General features: G+C 38.3%; 1 protein-coding gene across 3 annotated transcripts in view; it reads left to right on the forward strand.

The window, feature by feature from the left end:
* Nucleotides 1-23437, forward strand: part of GABRB2 (gamma-aminobutyric acid type A receptor subunit beta2) — a 249929-nt gene extending 226492 nt beyond the window's left edge. For all 3 annotated transcript variants that reach the window (XM_064596592.1, XM_064596593.1, XM_045901810.2), the window contains one exon: nt 17422-23437. In XM_064596592.1, coding sequence (XP_064452662.1) covers nt 17422-17769 — 348 coding nt within the window. In that variant the 3' untranslated portion in view covers nt 17770-23437. The remainder of the gene's footprint in view (nt 1-17421) is intronic.
* Nucleotides 23438-25512: the final 2075 nt, after the last annotated feature.

Below are 25512 nucleotides of genomic sequence, written 5' to 3' on the forward strand. Positions count from 1 at the left end.
CTTTACTTGAATTTTTACCATCCACTGTCCCATAGTAGCATTTTATAGGGGGTCATCCTCAGACTACAACATCAGAATCACCAATACTTTAGGAAATGCGGAACCCCAGCCCATTCCTGGATTTATTGAATTTATTTGACACAGAGTCTAGCTGATATTCTTTAGCAAAGCATCAGCTTAGATTTGATATTCTTTTTTTTAATATTTTATTTTATTTTATTTTATTTTATTTTATTTTATTATGTTATGTTAATCACCATACATTACATCATTAGTTTTTGATGTAGTGTTCCATGATTCATTGTTTGCATATAACACCCAGTGCTCCATGCAATATATGCCTTCCTTAATACCCATCACTGGACTAGCCCATCCCCCCACCCCCTCCCCTCTGAAACCCTCAGTTTGTTTCTCAGAGTCCATAGTCTCTCATGGTTCATCTCCCCCTCCAATTTCCCCCCCTTCATTTTTCCCTTCCTGCTATCTTCTTCTTCTTCTTCTTCTTCTTCTTCTTTTTTAACATATAATGTATTACTTGTTTCAGAGGTTCAGGTCTGTGATTCATCAGTCTTACACAATTCACAGCACTCACCATAGCTCTTTCCTATCTCCTTAAATTCATAATTTCTTCATTTCCTAACTCAACCTACAGCCTGCGTTTTGTAAAGTTAAATCATTTACTGTCCACCATCAGCAACAGATCTCAGAGCCAAGGGTTCTTTGGTGTTAAGATGGAACAGAGAGATGTTTGATAAGGATGTGTCAGATTAATAGCAGTCTCCCAACAAGGGTTGGGTTGTGAGAGTGGATGGTGCATTTGGCAAATTCTCACTGCAGTAATTCACTGTGTAATTGACTAAATGTACAGGAATTGTTGGCCACCACTGGACAGGGATCCCTGGTTGAAGTGGATTTAATTGCTCCCTCTCCAGTTCACTGTCCCCCTGGGGTTTATCAAATCAAGTCAGTGCCTTGATTGTGATTAATTCAGCATTATGAAAAGGGAGCACAAAAAATTACCAGTGAACTCCTCTACCCCTTTACCATATAGATGTTGAAGACCTGGCTTAGCAGCCTTGAAGAGCTATCCAAGATCCTTAAAAAATTCCTTTTTTTTTTTTCAGTCCTACAGTCATTGACTTTGAGAACTTTAAGGGAATCTAAGAGATGATGTAACCCAGTGCTTCTCAATCTTTAATGTGCATCAAAGTTATCTACATATCTTGCTCAAGTGTGGATTCTTATTCTGTAGGTCTAGGGTGAGGCTTGAGATTCTGCACTTCTAACAAATTTTCCGGTGATGCCAGAGCTGTTGAGCTCCGGACCACACTCAATAGCAAGGAGCTAGCCCAGGGAATGCAAATGAGTCCCAACCCTGAAGGAGTATTGGCTGCTGCCTTAAGAACTAGACTGAAGGTTCTGTAGTTGACACGGGGACCAGCTGGTCCATTTGCCTGGTTTGTGCCTCTCTCAGGTGTAAGGATAGGAAACTTCACCTCAACATCATTTTTTGTGGTTTTTAATTAACACTTCTTTTTTCTTGTAGTTGCACTTTTTAGCTCCTTTTTTTAAAATTGAGGTATAATTGACCTAACATTATATTAGTTTCAGGTTTGCAACATAATGATTGTTATTTGTATATATTGCAAAATGATTGTCATAAGTTCAGTTAACATCCATCACTGTACATACTTACAATTTTTTTCTTGTGATGTCTCATTTTTTTTAAAAGATTTTATTTATTTATTTGACAGAGAGAGACACAATGAGAGAGGGGACACAAGCAGGGGGAGTGGGAAAGGGAGAAGAAGGCTTCCTGCGGAAGAGGGAGTCCAATGCGGGGCTTGATCCCAGGACCCTGAGATCATGACCTGAGCGGAAGGCAGACGCTTAATGACTGAGCCACCCAGGCACCCCATGATGTCTCATTTTTATATGCAGACAAAGAAACCCAGAAATGTCAGTAATTTCCACAGGGTCATATAAGCTAGTTAGTGGTAGAGCTGGGACTAACTAAAGCTGGAACCTAAACCTAGGTTTCTCTCTCTGAGTTGCACAATTTAATCACAGATTGCATGTGAAGCTGTTTTAAAATATCTTTCCTCAGTTCTGTCATTGGCAGAGCAAGCCACAGAGTACAGTTTGGATTCAAGAAGCCAAAAGTCAAGTTCAGCCTCTGAAAAGTTCTGCAACTTTGGGAAAAGAATTTCTCTGTGTCTCAATTTTGTTAATCTGCGAGATGATAAGTCCTTGCCTGGCCTTTCAGATGCCTTCTGACGTTGTAGAAGGCAATGAAATAAAAGGCATGAAAGCCATTTGATAAAACATAAGTAACTTAAATAAATGGAGGGCATTTTTATTAAAATTACTGTAGGATCACATTATTCTTACAGGATTATTGATTTTGGAAAACTGTCTCTATATTTCTATATATCTATATTTTATATAGATAAAAACATATATATACTTACATATATAAAAATATATATGAATAATACATGATCTTACTATTGTCCTATGTTGAATTTTATCTGAAATTATTGAAATTACTATTTTGAACTTTATTAATGATACCTTTTTGATTTTCTACCCACCTTTTTTTTTTTTAAAGATTTTATTTATTTGACAGAGAGACAGAGAGAGAACACAAGTAGGCAGAGGGAGAGGGAGAAGCAGGCTCCCCGCAGAGAGGGGAGCCCGATGCGGGACTCGATCCCAGGATGCTGGGATCATGACCTGAGCCAAAGGCAGCCGCTTAACCGACTGAACCACCCAGGCGCCCGATTTTCTACCCACCTTTAATGTATCTGGTCTGTGCAAGCATGCATAGAGGCATGGGAAGTGAAAGAGAGAGAGAAAGAGAGAGATATCAAGCAAGCCAGCCAAAATCTTGTCAGTGATATCTTGTTCTGGGCTGCCAGTAGCAACAAGGCTCCATGTTTCTTTATTCACATCCAGAAGGAAAGATGGGGACTTTTTTTTTTTTTTTAACCCCAAATCCTCCAGTAAACCTTTCTTTTCTTTTCATTGGTTCAGTTGCCTTATGCCCTCCCATTCCTGAACTAGTCCCTGGAAGGGGAGGGGGAACACCAAGACTGGTTTATAGCCATCAAGCCCACATCTAGAACAGAGGATCAGTCTCTCCCATTGTTACAACGGGTGGGATAGATTCAGCCACAGTCCACTACAGAGGTTAATGGGGAAATAGAAAGAATTCGTTTTACCTACCTATGTAAACCAGCAAATTTACATTTTCTTCCCCAGTTGAGAAATGTTAAAGTTGTAAGTACTGTAACCATGTTACCTTTTGTTACACACCTAATTGTATGCAGGACATGAGGGTAGGCTCCTTAAGTATCTTGTCTCCAGATTAAAACAAACCATCATATAATGTGCTTTTATTTTGAAGAGGAGGTGATATAATTTCTGTATTTTAAATTTAAAGAATTTAAATTTAAAGAATTTAAAAAAAATTTCTCATTTTAAAGATGAGAAACCTGAGGCTCAACTAAGCTATGGAGCTTGACCAAGGGCACAGCAGAGAAGCTAGAAAACAAAGCTGATTTCAAAATTCATGCCTTTAAGACTTAACTAACTATATATATGTTCTGAAATTTAAAATAGTGCTGCACAAAGATGATCTACAGAATATAATTTCATATCATCTCTACATCGTAATGAAACTCTCATTATAAATGCATTTAATTGCGGAAAGAAACTCATTTCCCGTAAGTTAGAGAAGACAGAAATAAATCTGAAAACTTAGCTTTGCTGATGGGTGCAAGCTCTCCCTTCCCCAAATTTTACTGATCCTGTTGGCAAAAACAAAATGGAATGCTCTGAGTCGCCTCTTGCCTCTGCCCACTATAAAGACGAAGAACCAAACAAAATTAAGCATTAGGAAGAAATATTATTCACAGTTTCTTGTATTAGTGAATAATGAGGTTTCTCAACGTTAGACGCTTTCCCGGACGACAGAAACTGGAAGATTCACACAACCCAAAACCAACAGGAAGCTCACTGCCAAAGGGCTGTAGCCAAGAGCAGTATGGGTGTCTTGCTGCATTCATTCGTTTCTTTTCTTTTTTTTTTTAAGATTTTATTTATTTATTTGACAGAGAGAGACACAGCAAGAGAGGGAACACAAGCAGGGGGAGTGGCAGAGGGAGAAGCAGGCTTCCCGCAGAGCAGGAGCCCGATGTGGGACTCAATCCCAGGACCCTGGGATCATGACCCGAGCTGAAGGCAGTCGCTTAACCAACTGAGCCACCCAGGTGCCCCATTCATTCGTTTCTTAAAGAGTACTTGAGCAAGTGCTCTGTGTGGTCTTCTGTCACCACCTCCATAGCTGTTTTAATTCAAAAACTGGTGTACCATCCCAAACCTCTCCTGGCCATGATGTGACACTAGTTCAATTCCCCTATTTCTATCTAATGTCTCATGAAGTCTTCCACATTATCTCTAGTATGCGCTCTCCAGAGTCTCTGCCTCCCTCACCTGTCCCTGACTTAGAACTTTCTCCTCTCTGATGAAAGTTCCGTTCCATGAGTTTATCATATAGGGCACTGTTTCAGGTACTTGATATGAATTCTCTCATTTAATCCTTATAATCACCTAATGAGGCTGACATTGTTTTACCTATTTTACAGTTGAGAAGTTGAGAGTTTGGATATTTGTACTAGCTTATTTTAAAATCTAACGTGAGTCCCTCTCACTTCACAAAGTGGCTCTTTCTCAAAAGAAGTAAAATCAAAGTTAGCAGGAAAGGTCCAGAGGGAAAAGATGAGATCCCTCAAGCTGTCTAACTTGGCACTTACTGAATATAATGTTGTGTAGACAAAGGGCTCCCCCCCTGTCTACCTTCCCCCTTTCTTTCTCTTCCCCTGCCTAATAGGCCTGACTCTCTCTTTATAAAGGCTCAGTGCCATATTTATCATCCCCGCCTTCTCTGAGCTCAGGCCATTATCTCTTATTTGACCACTGCCCCTGCCCCATTCTTGTCACTGTTCCTTCCGCTGCACGGTGCATATTCATATTCCTAAATGTCTCCCCCTCAAAACAAGAGGGAATTTTACCCTCTCAAGGGAACATATAAATCCTAGTGTACCATCAATCTTTAGTGTGGTGACTCTGAAATAGGACTGTCTGGGTTCAAATTTCAGATCCCTTATTTACTCATTGTGTTACTCTCTGCAAGTGACTTAAATTTTTAGTCTCAGCAGGCTTATCTATGAAATGAGAGTTGTTAATAAGAGTACCTACCATAAAGGAGTGGGGTGAGGAATACATGCCATAACCCGTGTAGAATGCTTATAACTACCTGGGATATAGTATACAGGCCCACTAAATATTGACTACAAATATTACCTGCGAATTCAACTGATACTTCTTGAGTCCCCATGCAACATGCTCCTTGCCCTCACAGGGACCACATCTTAAAGGGAGGATACACTTTCAACAGACATCTATGGAAATAATACATAAGCGAAAATAAAGGCAGTGAGGGAAATGTCTTCACTGCTATGAAAGCATATTTCAGAGGACCTGACAGAGTGGTGTATGATTAAGGAAGACTCCTCAATGGAAGGAACATTTTTGAACTGAGCTGTGAAAGATGCAAGATACATACGAGTAAGGAAGGATGAATATGGATCCCCTTACTCCCTATTATCTGATGACACAAACGTTAGAAATTCCATGGTCCTATTAAAAAAACATGTAGAGTTTATAAATACTTTTGTTGTAATTAGATATTTGCCATTCGTATTTGTTACGAACACATTTGTTCTGTAATCATACTGCCCTTCACATCAGTTATTTTGCTTTTGTTCTATACAGTGGGTACATGCTGACAAGTTATTTGGACTACACCACTCTTTAATTACTGCTGAGTCACTTTTCCCTGGTGTATTTTTTTAAGCACAGGTACTAGATCCAGTGCTCTTTAGTGCTAAATATGTGTCTCAACTCCCACTCATAGGATTCCATAATCAGTGTGAATCCGTGTACCCTCCCCATCCAGCCCACTTCTGTTCAAGAGACCCATTTCAGCACCATTTTCATGCCCCCTGCCATTCAAGAACCAAACTAAACTTTAAATCCATAGAAGCAAAGGTCACTGGCTGTGTTCCCGGCATCTCTGGGGAGCTGAATATGCTGTTCCTTTCTGTTACCCTTTTGCTACATGTTCACTGGAATCCTGCCTATTTGGTCTGCATTAGATCAGCTTTCTGGCATCTTAGCCAAATTAAATGAAAAACAATAGGAGGCAGTGAGTAACGTTCTGTGGAGGGAGAAAGTGTCTCTGATACATACATAGGAGTGGAGCTAGTAATAGTCTAGATGGCTTGTTTTTGTTTGGTTAGAGTAGGCTAATTCTCTTTTTTGAGTCAGTATCTTACAAAGGGAGGGAACTATCAGATTTTTACCTGCATTAAAACCTTGGTGCCTTGACTAAGGAGACAGAAACTAAAACGACTTTGCTTCTATATGACAGATAGAAGCAGAAGCTAATTTCCCTCTGACACAGAAGTGAAGCAATAGCAATGAGTGGTTTTGTATGCCCAAACTCCTCCTCATAGCTTATGGGACAAGTTGGGTTTCAAAACCCAGTAGCAAGAGAAAACCATGGGTCTCCCAATGACCTGGGATAATTATGGATCACACCTTTAAGTCAAATGTCACCTGCCAGTGAGTCTTGAAATTTGACCTGATCAATTGTCACATTTTTAATTCACTGTTCTGGGCTTTGGAAGCTAGAAAAGCCACCCCTTTTCCCTCTTAGGAACATGCACTGTTATTACCCTTGAGCCCCAGAGGGAAAATGTAGCTCCTCTTTTGCTAAAGTTTATCCATTTTTCTCCTGCTCCCTATCCTTGTGCATTAGAAACACTTGACTGGCATGTTTGCTGCCTTGCAGAAAGAAACCAAAACAAATGCCCTCTATGATATTAGTTAAAAATGGATTGGGAAATTGTGAATTACTAGTTACATGTTGTGTATAAAAATCTTTAACAAGTCATCACCCATAATGCTTTGAGTTGTATGAACCAGCTAATAAAAAGATTAGATCAATTGTTTCTCTCTAGCTTGGGACTTGAGCCAATTATTCAGATGGAAATTGAACTGGAACAAACCTTTGCCTCTTAGGACCTGAGTTTCAGGTGTTAAATCTTCTTTGCATTATCAGGATTGGGTGGGCAAATTCTCACATCTACCTCTGAAATTTATCAAAATAAGACTCTGGGCTTATGTAAGCTCATTTTAAACCTGGCTCCATTCCACACATCCTAAGGATCTATAGTAATTCAAGGCAAGTCCCTCCTTTGGATGGAAGAAATGTCCATTAAAATTAATAGGTTGTGAATACAGTTTCTTTCACTTCTTCCAGCTTCAGGGAATTTCAATATGATTCCAATCTTTTATATTTTTCCCATACAATTAAAATGACTCCTGACTTTCAACTTTAGTTGAAACTAGTAGCTTTATTTATTAAATTAAGAAGAAGAACCCAGAGAGAATTCTATCAGCCTTCTAAAAGAAATTAGTCAATTCATCATATATTTTATTAATTTTACTTTATTATTAAATGTAGCAATTTGAATGTAGTCTCATTTCCCCAAAATTTAGCATTCACCCTTCAATCTCAATCCAAATGTTATTTTTAAAAATACGTGATCTGTCATTTACATTTCATTCTTAATGAATTCCACATAAATTAACACATATATAGAAAGGAATCATTTTCCAAGAGAAATAAATTTGATTCCATGAAAGTAAAAGCCTGGAAGAGATTAAGCCACAAAAAATTAAGAAGGCTACTTAGGAAGTTCAGAAACAGAGAGATACTACAGAATTTTTCACAGCAAGGCCCTACGTGGTTAGGAAAACAAGTACAATACTAGCACTAGATCTGGATCACAGATCTTCCTTTGAAGGAAGCTCCAGAACTATAGGATTTTTGCTAGGCACATTTTCCCTATGCATTATTCCTATGTTGTGCCATGAATTTTTTAAAAAGGCAATAAAGCAGTTCGTAATTATAGACTAAATGGAACTGAAAGGCTACGTTTTTATAAATTATACCTACAGTGACTGATGTAGCAGCCCATGGGCTGAATCCTTGGATGTGATTTTGACCACTATGGTGATGTTTGTTTAAAAATTTGGATTTAAATGTCCTTCAGGCAGGCCTGTTTTTTTAGTCTGGTTCGTTACAAGGCCAACTTCTTCCTATTCTCCATTACACCTGCTTCACACTTTTATATGATCTCCCTAGCCAGATTTGAATGTGTGATCCTAGACTTAGTCTAACCCTCTAGTAACTCTATTTAGCAAGTTTTATTTTGAATACTTACTTCGTATCAACTATAGTGGTCAGCTTTAGGAATATATAAGCAGAATCTTTCCACATTGTGATGACTATAGAGTAGGATTTCCTTAACAGGGAATCAGTTTACTAAGCAAACCTTGAGGTGTGCACTCATGTGATCTACCTATGAAAAATTAAAAATTGAACAACTAAACAGCAATAACTAGACTTACCCATATCCTTTACATAAGTATTTCTCCTCATGTGAAAATAGTAGAGAAAATACAAGATTTGAATCTGCAAACATAAATTTAAATGACTGCTTTACCAGTTAATAAACTTTAAGCTACCTATGAACTTCTGGATTTTGATGGGAAGGGTTGTTTACAAAATGCTGATAGGGCTAACTTTATCCTCATAATGTGGTTGTGAGATTTCAAACACTTCACAACAGCATAACAGAATAAAAAAAAAGAGTAGAAATCTCAGTTCTTTTTTTTTTTTTCCTACAGTTATTAAAAAAAATGACCACCCTCCTGCAACTACCTGGGTAGTTCAGCAGTATTTTCCTATATTTATGTTCCAGATCTAAACTCCATATTTGGTTACTATTTCCCCATTTACTTTGGTGGAGGGATTCAACAAAGATATTGGCCTTTTCTTGCTCTCTTAGAATCTCCATTTTATATTCTAGTTGGGTGAACTTTCTTTCACCTCTTAGAATACCAAATGCATGTTAGGTGGTTTCTGAGTGTTTTTCCTTTGGAAAGTGTGTTTTGGATATTCTCAGGGGGTTAACAGTTCATTGCCTTAGCATTTCAAGTTACTCAGGTTACCGTCATTTTATGGAAGATAAAACAAGATCTCCTACCCAACTAGTCACAGCAATTGGAAATTGCAGAGCTGGGATTTCTTGGAGTTTTGCAATTTCTCACTCTTCTCTTGATGATATGAGTAGTGAACTGGGATTTAAAATAGCCCCATCTCACATCCCAAGATAAGCATGCGATGCTCCTGGCCACTGAGGGATGTGATTTGTTTTTCTGTATAAGATTATAGGACAAGGACATTCTTCCAGAGGACACACCTGTCATTGGGAAAGGTCAGAAAAGGGAGCAAGAAAACTGAAACTAGACCTGGAATTAACAAATTATATAAAAATAATGTCCACTCATCATTGTTTAATGTGATATCTTTTAAGCAAAAAGGAACTGTTAATCAAAGCATGTTCTGTTCCTTGATGGGAAAAAAAAATGTTGGGTTGAGAAATGGAAAGAAGGAAGAGAAAACCTCTGAATCCAAATGTTAAACATGAATTTACCCTTGTTTGAACCATCAGCACACTGGTCAGTCTGAGAAATAAGTCAGCAGAGAGATCCATCCTTCTATCCAATAGAATGGCTGATTCAATCAGTGTGCAAACTGCCTTATTCACAGAGATTCATTCATAGGAGGCTCTGGAATGCTGGAGTAAATAAATCAGTCTGTTTCTCAGAATTTCAGCATTTCCTTCTTGATTGATAAGCAAAATAACTCCAGGTAAAGCACAATTTTCAGATGGATTGCCGAACGGGAAACAGGAGACTTTATTCACACTGGCCTGCTTAATAGGGCCTCTCCAAAAACCCTTGTTGTCAGGAAGGGACACTTGTGAGTTAAAGTTCAAGATGAGAAAGCAGATAGTGTAGACACTTGGACTAAAGCAAGGCCTCAGCATGGCTCTTACAAAGGCAGCTTATCTGGGGAGAATGGCAGTTTATTCACTAGTCTCTCTTCCTTCTCTTTCCCTTCATTTACTTTTGCTTCCTTCTCTCTCGTTTTAAGTACTACCAACAAATTTCTCATGGCTTGAGTAAGTAAAAATACCAAGAAATGAAAATTTGATAAATATTTTGTTATGTTTTCCAGAGCAATAGAAATTGCTACATGATCTTTCTGGTTAAAGGGAAGCTAGGTCTTGTTAATCTCCTAATCAGAAAAAGGACAGTTTAGTGTTTTCTCCTGTGTCTCACTGCTCATGTGAAGAAAAAGGCAATTAGGAAATCTACCTGCGCAAGCCTGGAAAGGTTGGTGTGGAGACCCAATTTCAAAGATTAGCTAAATCAGGTGACAATTGCTATTCCTTCCATTTTCTGGAATGTCTGCACCTAAATACACCCCAATAGAGAGATGGCATTTCAAGACAGAACTCCTAATTGAAGAAAGTCTCAAGATATGCAATTGTATTGTTCGATCATTAGAAGTAGGAACCTTGGAACAAATAGATGAAGTGCCAGTACATTCCATACCAACTGTGCAACTCTGGGCAGATCACTAATTATCCAAAATTCTCATCCTCTTCATTTTCAAAATAAGAATATTAGAAATAACTTTCTCATAGGGTTATTGTCCAAGATGAAGTATCACAACTGTGTAAAGCCTTTACTACAATGCTTACCTACAGAAAATAATAAATGGAGGTCACATATGTTCTCTATGAAAGCTGCTTTTCAACATGGTGGTGTGGACTGCAGTCAGAACTTCAGCTTTTTCATTTCTCAAGGCCTCTGCCTCTTCTTTATTTAAAGTCATGCCCTTCAGCTGCTTCCAATAAACTGATAGTTTTCCAACTGTGAACTTCATCCCCACAGCCTGGCATCACCTGGGAGCTTGTTAGAAATGCAGATTGTTGAGCCTTATTCCAGACATTACTGACTCAGGAACTCTGGGAGTGGGGCCCAGCGACCTCTGTGTTTTAATGAGCTTTCCAAGGGATTCTGATGCATGTTCAAGTTTGGAAAGCACTGAAACAAACTATACCATCCACCAAGCCAAAGAGATACTGAGAGTGGTGTTTCCCAGACAGAAATTGTCACTGGGAGGGCTGGTGAATAGTTAAACTACAGACGTCTACTCTACTCAAGTGAAAGCATTCCAGTTGACAAGATTTTACATCGGCTGTCATCTTTGTGACGTATTTAAATACAGACACTCTTATTCATTCCTCATTAAGGAAAATTGTGCAAGCCTTCAGATGACTTGCCCCTACCATGCACTGAGAGGGTCCTCTTTTATGAGCTATAGAGTGCACATGGGTTTGGGTTTGGGGGCTGCTGCTGTGCCTCAGCATGACATAGTGAAAAAGACCAGATTCTAATTCGTGCTCTAATTCGCTGTGCAAACACGTGGTAGGTTTCTTAACTTCTCTGTGCTTTATTTTCTGAGCATGAGATCAGTACCTGGCCCACAGGGCCACTGGGATAACTGAAAGAGGTCAAAATGTAAAATGATTAGTCCTGGCTTCCGGTGGCTACTCTCTAAGCTCCCTTCTCTGGGGTAAGAATGAGGCATCCATCCTGGAAATGGCCAGGGCACAGTGGGAAATCTGCTTCCAGATTTCAGGCTCCTGAGTATGATGGTCTAGCAAGACACCTGTATAAATTGAGGGAGAAGCACTAGAGCAGGAAAGGAATTCAAGAGGTAGCCCCAAGCAATTCCAATCTTCAGACTGATGTTGCAAAATTAAATCCACCTTTTTTAAAAGATATTATTTATTATTTTAGAGCGAGCCAGTGAGAGAGAGAGCATGCCTGCATGCACAGGAACGGGGGAAGAGCAGAGGGGGAGGGGAAGGAGGGGGAAAGAATAGAGCAGACCCAGAGCTGAGCACCACAGAGCCCCACGTGGGGCTTGATATTAGGACCCTGAGGCCATGACCTGAGCCAAAACCAAGAGTCGGACGTTTAACCAACTGAGCTACCCAGGCACACCAAAATCCACCTTATTGATGACTCACAAAGGGATTGAGTTACTAAGGGTCACAAAATTAATTCCATCCAATCAGCATTGTTTATTGAGCATACTATGTGCCAGGCACCATGTCAAGTGCTTGGGGATACAACAGTGAAAGGACAGGCCTTGTTTCTGCCTTTACCAAGAAATGTAGTCTGGTGGGGCAGACAAATATTAAACAGATGATCGTGATGACAAGCATTATGGTGGAATGTTGAAGGGCCATGAGGAAACAAGCTGGGCCCTTTCCCTGCTCTGTCACACCAGCAATGGGGCCATTTCCCTCTCTGACGCTCACCTTGGGGCTGTTGCCCTTGGTGGTCAGGAGGATGCTGGTGCATCTGTGAACCCACGAACACTGTGTTCCCTCTCCACCTATGAAATGAAAGGCAGCTACTACCCATCTCACCTCAACACTCAGAAGCAACTCAGTCTAGACTTATTTATTATATTTAATAAATGTATCATGTATTATAACAAAAACATATTTAGTGTTTACTTTGTACTAAGCAGTTCTCAGCACTTTACAGAAGCCACTAATCAGGGCACCTGGGTGGCTCAGATGGTTAAGCGTCTGCCTTCGGCTCAGGTCATGATCCCAGGGTCCTGGGATCGAGTCCCACATCGGGCTCCTGGCTCAGCGGGGAGCCTGCTTCTCCCTCTGACCCTCTCCCCTCTCATGCTGTTTCTCTCTCGCTCGCTCTCTAAAAAATAAATAAAATCTTAAAAAAAAAAAAAAGAAGCCACTAATCAGAGCGAAATTAAGTAATCTGATTAATTCAAAGTTCTGGTTTGCTCCTACAGTCCATGGCATTTAAAGAAATGGCAGTGGAAAATCAAATGTATTCATTTAATGAATATTTATTGCTTTTTAAAAACAAGATCAGTTATGATTTTTTGAGTGCTTACTTTGTGCAAGGCTGGGCTAAGGGTTTGCATGTGCTGTCTTATTTAACCCTCTCAAACAACTCGAGGAGACTGATGTTGGCATTTTCCTTCACTTTACCTATAAGAAAAATGAACTCAGAGGTTGAATGAGTTGCCCATGGTCTCAAAGCTTGTGAATGGCTCATTCCAGAATCAAAGGCTGGATTGTGAGTCCAGAATTAGAATTTGGAAACACTGCACTGTATCCCCCCTTCTAATAGAAAACCAATACAATTCCAGGGGTTGATCAGGACATGATGGCATACCTCAAAAAACAAAAACAAAAACAAAAACAAATCCTCAGAACTGGTGATTCCAAAGCAAGTTGGGGAAACGGATGTTACGGTGTGGTGTCAGGGGAGGGATGCAGCTCATTTCCAAGGAGGCAAGTAAAAAGGTCGGCATTATCTGGAAGGCTTTAGATAGGACATGAGAAAATGGTGAGAAAACTGGTCTTTCAAAGGACAAGGTGGAGTAATCAGAGCACTGTCTCACGGCTTAGCTCTGAGGTGCAGGCTAATAAACTACAACCTGCTTGAGCTGCTTCCTCCAGGTCACTGTTAATTGGGAAATAAATTAGAAATGAAGGTGGTTATACTTTATACCTCTTTATACCTGGTGCACATGTTCAATCCACCTCCCCCACCCACACCCCTCCCCCACTTCGGCCTGAGCAAGTCTCCAGCAGTGCTGAGATGATTACGCTTACCTACGGAAAGCTCATCACCTGTATCTATTCCACATTCACTACAAAAACAACATACTTTTTTTCAGGCAAAGCTATTTACTGTGTTTTCCCAGCCCACGAGCACCTGTGTATCCCGCTGCATTTGTAGCCTGTCATGACAATCAGCTTGTGTAGCACTTCTGTTTCCCAAGTCCTTCCCACATACCTGTCTCAGTTAATCTCTCAAAACTCTATTCTTACAGTTGAAGCAAACTAGCTTCAGAGGGATTAAATCACTTTTCTGGGCCATCTGAGTGGCTCAGTCAGTTAAGCATCTGACTCTTGGTTTAGGCTCAAGTGATGATCTCAGGGTCCTGGGATCAAGCCCTGCATTGGGGTCCACCCTTAGCCAGGAGTCTGCTTGTCCCTCTCCCTCTCCCTCTGCTCCTCCTCCACTCTCTCTTTCTTTCCCTCTCTTAATAAATAAATAAAATATGAATGAATGAATGAATGAATGAATGAATCACTTTTCCAAGGTCAAAAATAACAAATAGAGCAGCCAGACCTCCAATCTTTTGACTCCAACTCCAGTATTCTTTCTGGAGACTGTTACTGGACCAGCAGCAGGGACCAGCAACAATGCCATCTTTTCCTCACCACTGTGTCTATGATACTTGGCACAGTGCCAGACACACACTAGTGTTCAGTAGATAAATTTTTTTTAATTTTTGATTAAAAAATAGATAATAGTGGCACCTGGATGGCTCAGTCAGTTGAGCATCTGCCTTCGGCTCAGGTCATGATCCCAGGGTCCTGGGATCGAGCCCCGCATCGGGCTCCCTGCTCAGTGGGGAGTCTGCTTCTCCCTCTCCCTCTGCCTGCCACTCCCCCTGCTTGTGCTCTCTCTCTCTCTCAAATAAATAAATAAAAATCTTTATAAAAAATATAAATAAATAAATAATAGGTAATAAAGCTTTAAGAATAATCTAACAAGTCTTGAATTTCATCGATAACAAAACAGAAACTCACTAAAATCAGACAAATTATCCAACTTAGAACAAGTTTCCTTTATTTATTTATTTATTTATTTATTTATTTATTTAGGTGGGCAGCAAAGTTTATTGAGTGATAGTAAAGTGATAGTACAAAGCTCCCGAAGAGGCAGGGGACCCAAGAGGGTTGCCATGCTCCTGTTATTTTTATAATGCTTATTATTATTGACTTGTATTTTTACCTCAGCCAAGTCTGATAGATATTCACAACTGTTCTCAATACAATCACTCAATAGAAAAACAAATATCCTGGTGCTTAGAAGGGGGGGGTGCGGGGAACAGGGACTCCTGAACATTGTCATGCATGGTGGCCAAAGAAATTTTGCTAATCAGTTATTTTCTACGTAGTTAAAATAAGAGTTAACAACCCAGAGCAGAACAGAAAATAAGCACTGAATAAGTCTGAAATAATGAGGGGTGCTAAGTTCCCCACGTCCATCAGCTTCACTTTCCTTGAGTGTTGTGAAGTCATACTTCTCTCCCCCAAGCTGTGCACTCTAATGATCAAGGTTTGAATGCCACCTCTACCATTTAGTAAATGTATGAGTTTGTGAAATTTAGTAAACACCTTCACTGAAAACCTAGGAAAGAATTCCTTTTCAAAAGATGGTTGTGAGCATTCAGCGAGACAGTTTCCACAAAGCCTTGGTGCATGGTACATGCTTTTGAATATTTGCTTTCTTCCCTGAGGCCACTGGGTCCATCAATAAAGCCATTACCTGGCCCTTCCTTGACAGAAGTGTTTCAACATTTATTGGGTTTCATTTCCAAATCTTATAAATTTAAAAATTAATCTTAGGAATGTATTTAACATGTCCACTAAGCAAAATACTACCATAAACCAAACATACAGAATGTCTAATGAGTGGGCAGAGGTTAATTGGTCAATTACTAGGTTCTAGCATATTTTACAGCTTCTATTTCTCAAAAGATTTTAGATTTGAATTTATAATACAGCGTCATTAAACCACATTTGAAAGCTAATTGTTAGTATATAATCTTAGCAGCCTTCTTTTTGCCTTCTGCATAATTCATGAAGCTCAGACCATTTTATCTTCCAATTAAGTGTTTGGTTATATCCCTTGCTTCCATATATCACCGGTATCTACTATTGACCATTTTTCCTTTATTCCTATTTCAGAAATTTTACTGACAATTGGCATATCCTGATTCTCCACCAAAATAAATGTACTCTGTTATTAATAATAATGTGTTGCATCTAGGTTTTATTATCTGTAGCAATTGAGAGCTCTTAAAAATAAGACACACAAATCTTCCCTTCTTAACAAAACAAAACAAAACAAAACAAAAAAAATTACATGGTCATTTAATATTTAGGTATCACAACATCAGTATTCATTCTTTACTTTTAGCTTTGCCAAGAAGAAATCACCCAAGAGAGAAAAGGATCACCCTATGTACAGGCCAGCTTAATTCTACTCCCTGGGCCCAGAATTCCACTTAGTATAGCCAGCTTTGGACTGACTCTCTTCTTCTTGAATCCTGCCTCCTTCTCTCCTCTCTCAAGTCAATCCCTCACCCCACTCACCCCTCTACCAGGCACAGTTTGTCCAGCTGTTAATTTTCAAGTTCCTTGTTGCTCTGAGTGCTATTGCATTTTGGCATGTCACATCATGCCGAATTTCCATTGTTCAAAAATCTTCTTTTACCCTCTTTATGTTGACCCAGCAAATTTAAGGTGATATCTTATAACTGTGAGTGTTAAGAAGCATAATCAAATGAAGTTATATGAAAATGTCTCTCACATATATAGCCAGTGCTTAACAAATATTATTTACTGTTTTTAGTTCTAGTTTTATCATGAATTTATCTGTAATTAGGCTATTATTGTGAGCACAATTCAGTAATTAATCCCTTAATACTATTTCATACCTAGCACAGCTTAATTTTGCATGTATTCATATCAGAACTGTAAATTCCTTATAGTGTGTCATGCTTCTATTTCTCTGTATGCCCCTAAGTAGAAACAATGAAAATGGTACTAGCAACAGTCTATTATATCATGATGTCATTACAGAAATCCTCTAGGGTTGCACTGTCACACCATTTAATAGATGGAGAAACTGAAACTTGTGTAGCTTATAGTGATGGAGCCACTGTTCAATTTAGGAATCCGCCCAATGTCATTTAGCTAGTAAGTGGCAGAACCAGGATTTACACCCAGACACCTGGCTCCCAAACCCACAGACCCAGCCAGTATGCTCCTCTTCCTTCTTCATCTCTTGAATGGCCACTATGAAACAACTTGGTAATTGCGAGGTTCTCTGAAAGAAGATCATTAGAATGGTGAATGTCAGAGTGCCTCTGATTTTTGAGCATCAAAATTATACCCATTAGGGAAAAAAATACATCGATTAGAAGATATTTATGAGATTGTTAAACTGTGAGACTCTAGCCTTGATCAAACCATATTCTCATCTCAGAGCATAGCTTGATGATCCTTAGTGATCTCAAATGGCTCTAAATGATACACTGATTTGAGGGCCATGCTGGTTGTCAAATGAATGAGTCATTTCTGTTCGTAATCCCTCTCGGATAATGTAACCTCACAGCCAGTTCTCTTAGCCACTCTGATAAATGCAACCTAACCCACCTATCATAGTGCCTTGCATAATTAGCACCAACAGAGACTTCCCATTTTGGTTATCTTCTCTGATTCTTCTCCCTTGCAGATGGACCCACACGAGAACATCTTACTGAGCACTCTTGAGATAAAGAATGAAATGGCCACATCTGAGGCTGTGATGGGACTTGGAGACCCCAGGAGCACAATGCTGGCCTACGATGCCACCAGCATCCAGTACCGGAAAGCCGGCTTGCCCAGGCACAGCTTTGGGCGTAATGCCCTGGAACGGCACGTGGCACAGAAGAAAAGCCGCCTGAGGAGACGCGCCTCCCAACTGAAAATCACCATCCCCGACTTGACTGATGTGAATGCCATAGATCGGTGGTCCCGCATATTCTTCCCAGTGGTTTTTTCCTTCTTCAACATCGTCTATTGGCTTTATTATGTGAACTAAAACACGGCCTCCCAGGGGAAGCAAGGACTAGATTCCTCCTCAAACCAGTTGTACAGCCTGATGTAGGACTTGGAAAACACATCAATCCAGGACAAAAGCGATGCTAAAATACCTTAGTTGCTGGCCTATCCTGGGGTCCATTTCATACCATTTGGGTTGTTTCTGCTAAGTAATGAATATACTAAGGTCCTTGTGGTTTTCCAGTTAAAATGCAAGTGATTTGTACACATATTGGCAAGACTGTGTCTGAGTGTTCCACTTTATCTGCTTAGTGTGCAGGCTCAATTGAGGGGAATTATATAGAAGCTATTCTTAGAGGGCTCAGGAGCATTGCCATCATTTCACTTGAGAAGTGGTCATATCCAGATACTCCCCATCTTCATTTTTAACATTGGCATGCTGTTGAGATGGCACTGTGCTTATGAAACATTATCTGCAATGCCATGCCAACATGCTTACTGAAGGTGGTCTATGCCTGTCTTTTGAAGGTGATAATGGCATCATGGGAAGATAATTCCCACTGAATTATAGAAGGTTCTCATGTAGTTCAAACAGGATAGGGAGAGTGAAGACAGAGACTTGTAACCAATTTGGCCAGTCTCTGCTTGAGCATAGGGAGTCTTCCATTTTGACATTTAGAAACTGGGGACTGCTGAACATTATCATGCACTGTGGCCAAGAAATGTTTCTAAAAAGCTATTTCCTAGGTGGTTAAAATAAGAGTTAATTATCCAGAACAGAGTAAAAAATCCAGAAGTAACTATTGTAACAAAATTAAAGGAAGCAAGCAACATGACCTTTATCATCAGCCCCACACAGCATCTGGTTTATACCTATTTTGTGTAATGGCAAAAGGTCCAATGAGAGAGATTTTTTTTCCCCCAACTTCACAAGCTTTTGATAGCAGACCTAAAGTTTTTATAGTTTATCTAGTCAAAAGACAACCACAAAATAGAAAAGTTAGCAAAATTAGACATATCTTAGATGTAGGTTAGATTGGGAGTCATTCAAATATACTAACATAGAGCACAGACAAAGCTAGCAAACAGGTTGATCTTCTCAGACAATGTCAGCCGTCTCTACATTTCCCTGTAAGTTTATTTCTGAATTTAATAGCGTATTGAAAAAGAAGGATTTGTTCATTTCTTTAAAGGATTAATGGTCCTTTTCAGCTTTTCTTGTTTCTGAAATCCTGATTATATTCTTAGGAGACAGACAAAGTAAGGCTTTGAAGAGATTGATTGAACTACATTTCCTTATGTGCAGTGAAATTCACCTTTGTAATTTTCATAGCAAACAATACTTAAAGGATTATGTGCACAAGTAGAGTTAGTTTGTGGGTTTGTTGGGTTTGACTTTTTAAGGGTGCTTTCATTGTGTATGTTGCAATTGGCCTAATGAAAGAACATATGAAAAGTAATGTAGCATAGGATAACAACAAAGCCACATTAACATGATGAATGTTATGAGCCTCAGTTGATATTACAGAAAAATATATAACTGATAGGCAGGCATGATGTATTGTTTTTATTCAATTTTTGAATCATGTCAGTGTGCTTTTTTCTATACTAATGGACATATGCATTCATATGTGAGACAGGAAAGAGAATAAGCTAATATATTTTATTTCTGTCAATGTGAGGTTCATATTTTGCTTTTCTTGGGGAAAATAGTGAATTGCTAATTTCTCCTTAAAGTTTGATTTGATTGAATGTTTTCTTGGAGGATGACTTTGCTATTTCTATTTAAAAAAAAAAAAAACCACATTTTTCAAAGTAATATCCCTAATTGTGCATAGTAAGCCAAGGCTAGTATTTGCCTGTGGGTTAAGTGTATGGTTTTTTCCCTCTGATAATTCAGCAGCTTGGAATATGATGGAGTCCTACTGCCCTCCTATTCTAACTTTCAGAGACAGAGGGGGTAGGAAAGGGTTTAGCATTCAGCTTTCTAAATTTGCTCTAAGATGGGAGGTATTTTTTTTTCCTTCACCAGCAAAGGGAACTCTGGCCTTTATTTTTTGATTATACACTTGAACACCTCTGAGTATGGTCTTTGGGCAGAATCCAACCAAGTTTCTGCCCATTGCCTCAGAGTAGAAATTCCTCAAGCTTCTCCAGAGACACACTTTCTCCTAGGCAATCATTTTGGGGCATCACTCTAATAAAAGTGCCTGTCCCTTGTCATCAGGGGTTAAAGTTTGGGTAGCATATATCAGGAAGGAGCATTTCGATAACTCAGGTGCACAACTCCAAAATGCCATTCTGGAAAGGTTTTCCTAGAGACAACTCAGAGCCCAAGTCTAGAAGTGGGCTCTTATTTGCAATTATCATAAAAGCCATAAAAATCCTTGATATTGTCATTTATGGTTACAACAAAGTTAGATGTCCAGGGAAGTCAACATAGTAATCTAGACCAAAGTGAGAGATGAAACTTTGCAGCATGAGCCTCAAAAACATATGACCAGGGATTCATTTCTGCTCGCAGTGACAAGAAGAAACCAGAAAAGGGAGAAACACAGGAGCTTAAAACAGATACCCTAGAGCAAAATCCATATATTGGCATTCAATAACCATGTAGGTAGAAACGACTGACTCATCCTGCCCAGAGATATCAGTAGATGTAGAATTTATTTTTAACTATATTTTTACCGTAGTTGAATTGGATTGTAGTTGCCAAATTGAGGGCGGGTCAGGGAGGGGTGCTAGATCTCATAAGTCTTTGAAGACCAGTCAGCTTGATATCCAGTGGTTAAATTTAAGGACCGCAAAAATGTGTTTTGGCAATTCTGATATGGTATTACTATCACTTTATACATATATATATATATATATATATAGTTTTCTTTTGATTATGAAACAGCCAGATAGCCAGCAATTAAGGTGTTTTTCATCTTTGTGAAATTCATAGGCAAATTCTGACTCTAAAATGCAGTCTAAATGAAACCTTTGATCTCAATCTGTATATATATATTGTACATGACTGCTAGTAGGTATGAAATGCATTTTCAGAATTGAAAACTCATGCAACATAATCATGTGTTTGCATAAGGAATGTTACAATTCTTTCTACTGCAATTTAATAACAGGGGAAAATACTTAAGCAGTGCCATCTAGACCTTTTCTCTTCTCATGTCTTCAAAAGCAGTGCTAAGTAAAAATAATAATAATAATAATAATAATAATAATGGTTTATGAACCAAAAGACTTTACATTCTAGCATTAGGAACACAAAAATTCTGTCAGCTTATACAAAAGCACAACACATAGAGAAAGTTCAGTGGAATGCAGTGGGAAAATGAATCATGTTCATTTAAAGCAAGACCTGCATTAAATTGGCAACTAACACAATTTCCATTTTCTATAGGTAACTGTGTTCCAGTTTTATGATTAAATTAATACTCAACAACAGAAGCAGCAAAACAATCAACAAAAGACAGGTCTTACAACATATCTACATGTATATATGTGTATATATCAATCCATATAAACATACATACATGTATATGCATTCATATGTTGGAAAACAAAAGGAATAAGCTAATACATTTTATTTCCTTCATTAAACCAGTGTAGGAGTATTTTTAATTGGCAACCAACAAATCAGTATATTGAAACTAGTAATACAGGGTACTGAGCATTTCTCTATCAGCAGATCAATGCCTACAGTTCTTATGAACCATTGCACATTTTGACACCACAATAGTACTGTACCTCGGAACATCGGGAATTAACTAGTTCTCACATTGCTTGTCTACTTGCTCTCTTTTTCAAGGAAACAAATAACATTGTCTATTGGTGATTTAAAAACAAAGTCTTAAGAAAACAGAAAATGATAAAAAAAAAAATTCCTCCTTGAAGGAGGAGAAAAAAAATAACTAAACCCCACCATGTTGGTTAGGGCAAATACTCTCAACTGTAGCAATCATGCCATTTTGCGAAGTGTACAGAGTCCATGTAATGTGAGCAACCATAACTTTCACTGAGCGTGTGTAAATATTAAAACAGATTTCTTAAATATTTTTAACTTCTGATTTGTATTTTGTGGTAAGGCAACGTGTTAATTCCGTTTATGGCTTAAGTTTATGTGTCATAATATGTAAATAATTCAACATGCTGTAAATGAATAGTCAATAGATACAAATAATTGTTTAATTTTTTTCTTAATTTTTATTTATTTTTTACTAAGTACAGTTACTGCAGTGCCCCAGCAGAGTAATTTAAACACCTTTTGCATAAATGGTTTGGGATCCCAGACAGAAGGGTTTCAATTTGCTATCACACACACATGTACACATACATGCATGCACACACACACACATTCAAACACACGTACTCTCCCTTTCTGCTCACTCGCCCCCACTCTCATCCCCTTTATGGGAAATGCTGTAGTGTTTCTGTAGTCAACGTAACAACCAAGAGGTAGCCTTAGCAATGGAAATGGGAAAAGCAGAAGTGATCGTTGATAACTTGGTGGCGTTTTTTATATGTCAGAGTTCAAGAAACCAAAGGTTGTAACTTAAATCTCAATTTTAAAAGAGTAAAAGTTTATATTGATGGCACTACAGGAAATAAAAGTGCTTATTATTTATACCTGTTCCAGAAATTTATTACACATAATACACATAAGACTTTTTTTTAAATAATAGCATTTTGTCCTTAGATAGTATCATTCCTTTTAACCAAAGACTCCAGAATTATTAAAAAACAAAAAAAGGAAAGAAAAAAGGAAAAATGGAAGAAAATAAAAAAAAAAAAGACCGCTTTACACCAAAGGTTTAAAAGTATTTTCCAAATACACTAAGAACATTGTAAAAACTAGTAAGGAGCCAACAGAACGTGAATTAAGATACTGCCCTAAAGAAATCATTTAAGAAAAAAAAAGCAGCAACACCCTTAAGTAATCTATTACTTATTTGAAAATTGAAATAAAACATTTCTGTGGATATATGCAAAATTCTGACATTAGATTTTAATTTGCTTTGAAAAGTTCTTTTGTGATAAAGATAAATATGATCCAAATGATGACAAACAAAACTTTGTGTTTTTTAACTTTCAAAACCAACTGTCTCTCTCCTGTCAAATGTCCACTAATCTGATGTCCTTGTGTGTGTCCTTGTACCACTTGAAGCAAGTTGACAGTTCCATCAGCTTGTATCTCTTCCATTTCAGTTCAGTAATTTTAGTTCAACCATGGTCATTTTAAGCATAATTATTTCAAACAAAGTTGCAAATGATTTGAATTCCATAGCATTTTTAAAATTTTATTTGCATGGGTGTTTAAATAGTTCTGTTATGAATATTGTCCCTGCACAGTTCTGAATTGTCCTTTTATAAAAAGTGATATTCTAGTTTCTTCACAATGTAGTGATTATCAGCCTTACTAATTACCTTGTAGCCTTTCTTAATATGCACATAATGCACATTTTCCAATGGCTAGAAAATGCAAAACACAAGTGAATATCATTGCATCTATTTTCATGTCTTTCTAAAAACAGGACTACTAAAATCTCTGGGATACATGAGATAGTAACAAATGAGGATTATAAATGAGTAGCACATAAGAATTATTTTCTTGAATTTAAACTTATTACAACCAGTTTCAGCATGTAAATATATAATAATGTTGGCTAGTGTGTAATTCTTGAACTAAGAAATATAAATAAAACTTAAAAGGACATGTGTGTGTAGTTTCATTGGGTTCAAAACATATATATGTGCACATATATATACAACATATATAATCTATTAGTATAAGTTAGTTTGTAGAATCTTTTTTGTTTGTTTTTGTTTTTTAAAGATTTTATTTATCTATTTGACAAAGAGAGACACAGCGAGAGAGGGAACACAAGTAGGGGGAGTGGGAGAGAGAGAGAAGCAGGCTTCCCGCCGAGCAGGGAGCCCGATGTGGGGCTCGATCCCAGGACCCTGGGATCATGACCTGAGCTGAAGGCAGACACTTAACGACTGAGCCACCCAGGTGCCCCTAGAATCTTGGTTTTTGCGAAAAGCAATGGAAAGCTTCAGAACTTGGGACCTGCTGTTGGGCCGATTTGAGTTTGAGCTCAAACTTGTCACATATTTGGTATATGACTGTGCAGCTACTTAATCCATCTAACTCTGTTTTCTTATCTCTAAAGCAAAGATACAATTGCACCTCCCTCATAGGACTGTTGTAAAGATGAAATGTAACAACACATGAGAAGTCCTTAGCAACATACAAGATACATGGTAAGTGGTATGTAAACAGTAGATACTATTGTTGCTTATGTTAATTATCATCATCACTGGAATAGTCAGCATATATATCACAAATTCTATTATATATAAAACTTCACAGTAATTATTAAATGTTCTCTTAGATTAGGTATTTTATATAAGGATAATTAATTTAAAAATTGGCTTTAATCATGAAACATGATAAACGTGCTCATTCATTTAACATTCAATACATATCTGCTGGAAACATTATGCTAAACTCTGTACAAATTTAATACTCATTTAATCCTTACCATATTCCTCAAGTAAAATAAACTCAATATCAGAAAGAGTGAGTTCCTTGCCTGTGAGAGTGGATGGACTTGGATTTGTCTCATCCAAGACCAAGGCTGGTCTCATCCCCAAATCCTTGTAAATTCTTTCCAATTCATCATTAAAAGTGGGCAACCAGGCTTATTCACTTCTCATTGATTTTGGTCATTTCTCAAAAAACATTTGCTCAGAGCCTGCCATCTGCCAGATCTTGTACTAGTAATGGAAAAATAGAGGTTGAGCGCACAAAGCCCCTGCCCAGTTAGATTATGTGGCACCTCTCAAATGTGTGGGAACTTTCCTAAACCCAGCAAATCATTTGGTCACAAGCTTAGTGATTTTCACCTCTCGTGACTTTATAATGTCCAAGCAGCACCCCATAGACACTGTCTGTAAGGTAGGCAGCCCGTCAGGACACAATGGTCCAATAACGTCAAGATTAAAAGGAGCTATTGCTACCAAAGAATGAACACCACTGAACAGACCCAATTACGGGATGAGTGGAGAATCAGTTCTTCTCAGCTTGCACTGTAAATTTCAAATTATGTAAATCTAGAAATGCAAAATTCATGCATTTGCGGTTGATACCTTTCGTGCTAAGTTTCAGCATTTTGTCCAGCAAAGAGAACACAAGTATGCTCAAATACATGAACATGTTCAAATAACTGGTGGGGTGTGTGTGTGTGTGTGTGTGTATGTTGTGCACATAAACTCATGTAGGTGGAGGATGGTGAGAGAGCCAACAGGAAATGATACTATAGGTGTGGCTCATGGTTTATTACTTAGCTTGGGAAGGGAAAATCCCCAGACACCCCCAATTCATAATGGGTAAATTCCTCTACTCATGTTCCAACTACTATGATTTCTTCTAAGGACCCTTCAGATATCCTGGCTCTCTTCTGAGACTTGTTCTAATTCTGAAATATCACATATCATTTTTCATGCAGAATATCCCTCTAAACCATGAAATCTGCCCTCCAAAATAATACCAGGTTAGTAGGAAAACTTCTCAGAGATATGAACAGGCATAGTCAGTCCATAATCCTTGATTTCCTCAAGCAGACAGCAGCAAAATAATGTAAAAACATTCTTATCCCCATGTGATGTAATGTGACAGAACATTAGCTAAATGTGCAGCCCACCTTACCCACCATGGTACTAGAACCACTACATGGTTCTAGAACCAAAGAATAATAATAGGATGATAAGTTCCAGA

The sequence above is a fragment of the Mirounga angustirostris genome, unplaced genomic scaffold (assembly GCF_029215605.1).
Source record: "Mirounga angustirostris isolate CCGP_5_RB_7025 unplaced genomic scaffold, mMirAng1.0.hap1 SCAF_7, whole genome shotgun sequence".
Classification (NCBI taxonomy): domain Eukaryota; kingdom Metazoa; phylum Chordata; class Mammalia; order Carnivora; family Phocidae; genus Mirounga; species Mirounga angustirostris.